Source organism: Apteryx mantelli, chromosome 1, assembly GCF_036417845.1.
Source record: "Apteryx mantelli isolate bAptMan1 chromosome 1, bAptMan1.hap1, whole genome shotgun sequence".
NCBI lineage: Eukaryota > Metazoa > Chordata > Aves > Apterygiformes > Apterygidae > Apteryx > Apteryx mantelli.
The window spans coordinates 109,488,876-109,496,949 of NC_089978.1; the positions used below are offsets into that span (position 1 = coordinate 109,488,876).

Genomic DNA, 8,074 nt, shown 5'->3' on the forward strand with positions numbered 1-8,074 from the left:
TGAGAGATAAATATAAATGAATGGTTTTTAAAAGCTTTTTTTGAGGAATGAGACAGCACTGTACTGCAGAGGGGACTTTCTAAATCTGTTGGACTGCAGACCCACTGAAAGGGAGAGGATGATGTTGAGAATGCAACAAAAAGGGAAGGACACAGCTACGAAAACTTCAAATCAAGGTATAGCAAAAAATGGAACTAAGAAGAAGAGTCATCAGGAATGATAGCTACAGCAGGTAATCCAGATGACTTTAGCAGTGGCTTTTTAGAGAAACAGGATGACTGCAAGATGTAGCTGAGAGAAGGACTGTATTCTTCTTAAAGGTCCTAATTATGTTTGGCCTAAGTTCTCTGACCTTAATTATGACCTAAGATATTGGTATACTTTGACTCTAAATAGTAAGTAAATTTACTCAGATGATGGGTTTTTGCTTTCAGGAGATCATCCCGATATTATTTAATATTTAATATTCTTAGAAAAACTTGGCTTCATTGAACATGAAGAAATTAGAAAGTTTTTAACTGGTATCAAATTCTACCCCAGAACAACCAAATATCTGGTTAATCTTCTTTCCCTTTATTGTGCTAGCTGAAAATACTCTGTTTAAACTCCCTGATTCCCAGATGATAGTGAACGGACTCTGAATGTAAAGTACACTAACACAATCCTTGCAAAAAGTGCTTCCCTCTGAAATTTCTAATATTTTCTGGTTTTAGTATACTTTGAAACACCAAAAAGGGTGCTTTGTTTTGTTTTTAAATACTTTATATCCATTTGGATTCCTGGTTGAAATGAGGAAATAGGAACTGTTAAATGTACACTGAACTTGTTAAGTATCACAGTTCAAGGGCATTTTGCGTTTAGAAATCTTGCTTTTATGGGTTCCTATTTTATTCTGAAACAGATAATTTTTTTCAATCAGATGATAATTTATTTCAGTAAAGTCAGGACTACAAAGATGCCATACAAGTGATCTATAAAGTTACAGTTTGAAAAGAAGAAGTATGATTTGAGCTGTTTCTGTGAGTAATCAAACAGTTAGGAACCATATACCTCTGCCCTAAAGAATTTCATTACAATGACTGTTCAAAATAGAGCTGAATTAAGCTGTTTGCATTTAAAAGACCTGACTGCCCAGACTGAAGCAATGTTCAGAGATGTGCTAAATTACCTAAGGGGCAGGGGTTTTCCCTCTAGACAATGAAGAAGATTCCAGCACTGTACAACTTTGAAGAAGGAAGGGCATGTAGTTAGATGTTATGCAAGAGATGATCATGAAGGCTAATGACATCATTACTAATATTATCATCATTACAACAGCAAACTCGCAACAAAATGCTAGAAAAAACAGTATTTTACCATGTACTGCCACATCTCTTTTATATCTAAGTATACTGTCTATGGGGAAGCAATCTGTTTTTCTGCAGATGCACTGAAAGGGAGAGGATATTGCTGCGGGCTTGAAATATGCCTGTGGTGCTTGAGAGAACCTAACAAACTTTTAATCCTTTGGGAATAAAAACTACATAAGAGATTTGGGGGAATATGGGAGCAGGGCCTACAGTGAAAATTTAATCCAAATAGCCTTTTCAAACTTAATTCACTCCACATTTTATCATTTAAATACATTTTCAGATTTTTTTCTTGATTTTTAAAAAGCTTAATAAACTACCTTAAGTTTTCTATTCAGACAGTATTCTAACATCCTAGAGGTCCTATAACATCATATTATTTTGTTTGCGCTTACGAATAAAGATATACTAACTGGCCTAATGACAGCCTGTCTTCCATTCAAATGGCTAAGTGCCTTGAATGCTTGCCTGCAACTTGTTTTGTGGAAATATCTGTAAATCATATAAACCGCACCTGCAATCTCAGTTAAAAAAAATTTAAACCGTATGGAAATTGGTTAGTTTACTACTTCATATTAAGTAGGCTACTAACAGATCATTAACATCACTTCTCCAGGGTATTACAGTACTGAGAGACGTTTGTTACATTTTTAATTGCTTGATATCAAATTCCAGGATTAATCAAGCAGTTCAGAATAACTGAACTTTCAGTTTCATCATATTAGCATTCATCTGGATTTGTCAGTAGGAAATGGAGTCCTGATATAAAGTTCTAAGGTTTCATTTGATCAGTATGGATTCCTAGTTGAATTTCTGTCTTGTGGAACACTGAGTGCTTTATTTTCAGATAGACTAAACAGTCTTTGTGTCATTGCGATTTCATTTTCTACATCTGTTGAAGTGTCATTTTCCCTGATGAGAAGAGCTAGAAGTCACATGAAGTTCAAGCTGCCTTCTGGGGTATAACAGATGTTGTAGGGGTGAAAAGCATGATGCAAGAGAACCATCACGATCCAATTTTGTGTAACAATGGCACAAACACTGAAACATACTCAGAAAAGGAATTATGAGAATCCTCTGTTGAATATTTTTTCTGTGACCCTTGCAGCAGAAACAGTAATGAGCCATTAGTATCTGGGTAGAGACAGTATACAATTTTAAAATAGGATATTGCTTAAATAAAGCCAGCCTATTACAACTTTATTCTCAAATTTTATCTCAAACAGAAATTACCCACTCCTGCCCCCCAAAAAAGCAAACAAATTATAGTTGAAAAGTAAACATATAAATATAAACATTGTGAGGTTTTTTGGAATGTAAGCTTCTCAGAATCAGAAATCAAGAGATATGTAGGTATTTAGGAATGCCAGAAATTTCTTAAATGAAATATTTTTCTTAAATGAAAGACATGAACTTTGGAGCTACAGCCATATAGAACTTTAGCTATAAAATGGTTTCTGTCAGGCATAACATGATGCAAATACTTAATTCTGTCTAAAGTATTCTAGCTAAAGTGCAGTAGAGCTTCTTATTATGAATGGAAAGAATAGTGAAGTTTAAAATACAGTGCTTATCAGGATCTTAAGCTATTTTTACTGCAGAGACATGTGATGGGAAATCTTTAGCATATATTGATCTTATAAATAAATAGATATTGTAGATGTGTGGAAAAAACATCATGTAGATGGGATGATTATACGTACAAAAGCTAAAGAACACCTTAAAAAAATCCCCTCAACCTGAAAATGTTCCTGTTTGACAAGAATAAACAGAAAGAAAAACTATCTTAATAATGAAAAATTTTTAAAGCAACTTGTTTCCAAACTGATAATGCTGTGGCCCCTAAGATTGTAATTTCATAATTTGTCCTACACCCAAGGTAGAACCTTCTAAAAGTCAGAGTTACTTCAATAAAAATACGCCTCAAGAATTGGAATTGTATTTATCTTCAAAATGGAAGTTAGCCAGTTACACCAAGTCTAAAATATTTTTTGGTCTTATCTAAAATGGGTTTAATAAAATTTGTGAAATTTAAAAAACTTTGTAGGCAAGGAAGGAGAGCCATGACAAGCTGACTACAAAACCTTAAAAAAATTCATTGCCCTAAAGGAGAAGAAAATGCTGATGGTACAGATGGGAGAATTTAGTTGAACAGGAATATCCTAATAAAAAATAATCCTAATACATTTAAAATGTTTTTTAATAAATAACCTCCCCTTCCCTCCTGTTACGCCATGCAGATACAGGCCTTCACAAGAAGCAGTTTGTAAACTGTATCATAGGGATACAGTATCTGTATCACAGACTTGCTGCAACTTGGAGACCTCTCTCATCTACGGGGAGAGGCTGAGAGAGCTGCGACTGTTCAGCCGGGAGAAAAGAAGGCTCAGGGGGGATCTTATCAATGTGTATAACTATCAGAAGGGAGGGAGTAAAGAAGATGGGGCCAAACCCTTCTCAGTGGTGCCCAGTGACAGGACTTGAAGCAATGGACACAACTGAAATACAGGAAATTCTGTTTAAACAGAAAAAAACACTTTTTTTACACTTTTTTATTGTCAGGGTCATCAAACACTGGAACAGGTTGCCCAGAGAGATTGCAGAGACTCCATCTTGGAGATATTCAAAAGCTGACTGGACGCAGCCTTGAGCAACCTGCTTTAGCTGACCCTGCTCTGAGCAGGGACTAGACAATCTCCAGAGGTTGCTTCCAACCTCAACCATTCTGTGTGATTTGGCATGACCTTTCTGACACACAAATCCACCTTGCTTTCTCCCTGCTCCATTGAACAGTGTTTTATTATAGAACAGTAAATCAGACACAGTACAGTGAAAAAACAGTTGAGGTTGTCCTTTATCCAAAACTTAGAACTTTTTCTTAAAGCCATAAACTTCAGAAATGTGGCTGAAAAGAAGCCCATATACTATGTGTCTCATACTTTCTCATTAAATTTCATTCTGGTTTTGCTGGGATAGAAACTTTTGAAAATTACCATTTCTCTCTTGGTGCTTGGGTAGTCAGCACAAATTTGATAACATGTCAAGTCAGTAACTGAGCATGGACACACTAATCAAAGGGTACATTCACAATTGCCTTCAAAACAGCAGCAGAATACATACTCAGAGCAGGAGTGAGAGAAAAAGCCAAACAGAATCACTGCCAAAATTCCTTCTACAAAATCAAATGATAGCCCAAGTGGTCCTTCAAATGGCAGAGGAGTACTAGATTGAACTAGTATTCTTTCTAAGTATTTGGCCTTTATAACTTAAATCCAAAGAAGGTGCATCTCAAACTTCACACTAAAAGTTGCATGCAGGGCTTTCGTTGAATGCCAAAAAAAAAAAAAAAAAAAGCCCTTCAGATGATTACGTAACTAAATCAACATCTTTGATATAACAGAAAAGGAAATAAATAAAAGAAAAAAAAATACTAGAATCATCTTTTAGTGTCTACTGGCACAACATTAGAAAGGTTCTTCTGAGTCTGGCAGACCCTGCAAGATCATTTCAATGGGTACAGACTTCTTAGGAATTTAAAGACAGTCATAGCCTCTGCAGAACAAGATGAGACACCTTTTCTTTGCAAACAACCTTATCATTCCAATCTTTATTTCAAGGGCTCTGAATGTCATACCCTCCTTCATACCTACTATTGCCTTAATTTAAGCTTGCATTCCAGGAAATGTGCCTGTACTCTTTTTCTCACAGGTAGGATTCTCACTCCTTTGGTGCTCAAAGTACTCTATAGACTTTTATTAGTGTATACAGTCATGTATTTTGTTACCTCTGTTGCCTGAATTGCACATTTTTTTTCACTCATCCTTGTGCTGCACAATTCTGTTCCGCCTTTACAAAACACTTCCTGTGGAAGATTTTTTTTGTTGGTCAAACTTAAAGCCTGTTTGAAATTCAGGTAAAATTTACCAAATAGCTTTTACTGATCAAAAAAAAAAGGGGGGGAACAAAATCTTGTGCTAGTTTTACACTAGCATTGACAATACCCTTTGTCTAACAGTGAGTGCACTCTCACAGAATATACAGTTTTTAGATTCAGTCTCTTACTACCTGTGTAGTAAACCAGCTTAAACAAGTAATCATGTTTTTTGCCAGGTCTCCAGAGGTGGCTGGACTTGCCGTGTCCCGAGCTGGGCTGCGCTGGGCTGACCAGGCGCCTCGTGGCCGAGTGCCCATTGCCCAGCCTGTCTGAGCTGCAGCTCGGTGAGTGCCGCCGGGGAAGGGTCTGACAGCCCCAGGCAGCCCCTGCCCTGCAAACAGTCCCCGGGGCCGGGGCTGCGGGGCAGCTTCACCCCTTCGCTGGCAGCAGGAGGAAGTGAGCAGACTGGGATGAGAGAACAAATAAAAATAAATCCAAGTGTATTCAAGACTGAGGAGGAAGACAGCATCAACATCGTGCTCCACTTGGAAGGAGGAAGATACCCCCCTCCCCCCAGCATTAACTCCTCCTGGCAAAGACCTCAGGATGGTGATGACTTGTCATAAACACCCTCACCTCCCCTTCCTGAGTACTGAAGTTGTCAGCCTTAGGTTCCGGAGGAACAATGGTGAGTAAAGTACCAAAAAATGATAAATACCAGGAAGGGTTTTTTGTATAATTTGAGGCTCTTCTATATTAATTTGGACTGGCAGTTAAACTTTAACCGGACTAATAATAAGTTCTTAGCACCATAGATATGATGTGTTCTCTTTTGCACATAACGATTTTGAGTGTTAAGACCCAGTGGGATTTGAGTTCAGATCTCTTACTTTTTAAGACAGCACCTCTATCTCAAAGCTACAGGATAATTTGTGGTTGAGTGCTTTCAATCTCTCTCCTGAGGCTGTTCGCTTTGCGTAAATAATTAAACATACACTAGAACAGGAACTGGAACCCAGGTGTACTCTCTTTTACATTAGTATCTTAATTAACATGATGCTGAGTCATTCTCACCTTGAGGCTGAGATTTGCAAGCAGCATTTGTAGCAATAATTTCTAGACACATGGTTGTTTTGGTCAGATATCTGTTCTTCAGCTCCCTTTAAAGCTTTAGAAGAAAGTATCATTTTATTTTTCAGTCCTAATATTCTAGGTGACAAAAAGAAAAAAATACAGCAAAGGGATTTTTAAAAATTCTTCATGAACATTGGTCAATACTAGCATACTTTTCTATAACTCTTGATTTGAGAAGAAAATAATGGTTAGGCAGAAAGTTCTATAAGGTAATGAATTACTCCTTTGTGAAATGGAAAGAGCAATAAATCTGTCCTGTGCTTCTGTAAGTACAACCTTTCTAAGGTGCAGAAATCTGAAAGTCTTTCACTGATATAATTGATATTTTGATTTACTTATTCTCTGAGTCTTTATTTTATGAGGTCAGTGGCCAGACATTTTATTGGTCTCTGATTAGGCCCCTGAGCCACGCTGTGTATTTCTGAATGACAGCTCTTTCCGAGCAAGATCATGCTACAAGAGGCAGGGAATGCACCACTGTTGCCTGCCACTAGTAAAACCCATGATCCCGGCTGTGGGCCTGCAGTGCCGGATAAGCCAGCAGAATTCCTCAAAATGCAGCAGAATTAGACATGTTCTCTGGCAGAAGAGAGAGGATGAAATACAAGAAATGTTCGCATACAAAATCTCCCTTATTTGCTCTTTTTTAGGCAACATCTGTGCAACAGCTTAGATAATGAGATAGACAAATTATTAAATCTTAGTTCAAATTTCATAAACTATTCAATTTCTGCTAATTATCCAACATATAATCTGTGGACTCCCATGATCTCCTGCCTATATTATTTTAGTGCACTAGAAACACTCTGGGTGATAATCACCTTGCCAAACTTAAATGACTTATTTTAGGTAATTGCCCAAATGGCATAAATAGTCAACAGAAAGAAACAAACACTTTCAGAGCCAATTCACTGTATGCTAAAATAGATGATAGTTAAATTTTGTCAGTTGACTCACAACCTCCAAGTGCCTACTTTTCTTTATTAACTACAAAGGGAACCTGGCATGAATAGGATTTCCCTTCCTAAAACCCCATATATTGAGACGTTTGATGTTTAACTGGGATATCTCTCCTGATATATATTTCATATATTCAATATATAAATACTTGATATACATTTGACATGTATTTGTGAGATAAATTCCAAGATTCCAATTTATTGAATTGCTGAACATTCAACATTTGAAAATGAGATGTATATCATACCTTGATGAAACATACAAGGTCCCTGGTTAGACTGGAGAATGAAGCTCTATCCAAGAGTAATATGTTAGGAATAAAATAATAGTTACATCCACACACAGAACTATACTCAGGTTTGCCTCATTTTGACTTTTTATTCTCTGACACTTCACCTCACTAATTCAATCATCTATATGATATGTAAGTTAAGCTTAAACTTTAGCTTTTTGCACATGCCTGTGAATAGGGTACAAGCAATATTCACTCGGTGAAACAGAGATTTCTGCTATGTAGTAAATTATACCTTTATATATAACTCATCGGTACTGAGTTTCTCACATCTGTTCTGCCACATAGTTTACAGAAAGGATAAGAGCCAGCAGCTTAAATAACAGTGGCCAATGCTTTTCATGTTAAGAACCCCATTCAAACCACTCAGAGGATAAATGCAGGTCATCATTGTTATATATAAAGCTAGAATCACTGGAATTCTTTTCCACTATGACACACAGAAGCTAAAACTAGAGATATCAA

General features: G+C 36.8%; 1 protein-coding gene across 1 annotated transcript in view; it reads right to left on the reverse strand.

Annotated features, from left to right (window-relative positions):
* Window positions 1-6,349, reverse strand: part of NCAM2 (neural cell adhesion molecule 2) — a 168,681-nt gene extending 162,332 nt beyond the window's left edge. The window contains exon 1 of the mRNA XM_067290097.1: window positions 6,298-6,349. Coding sequence (XP_067146198.1) covers window positions 6,298-6,349 — 52 coding nt within the window. The remainder of the gene's footprint in view (window positions 1-6,297) is intronic.
* Window positions 6,350-8,074: the final 1,725 nt, after the last annotated feature.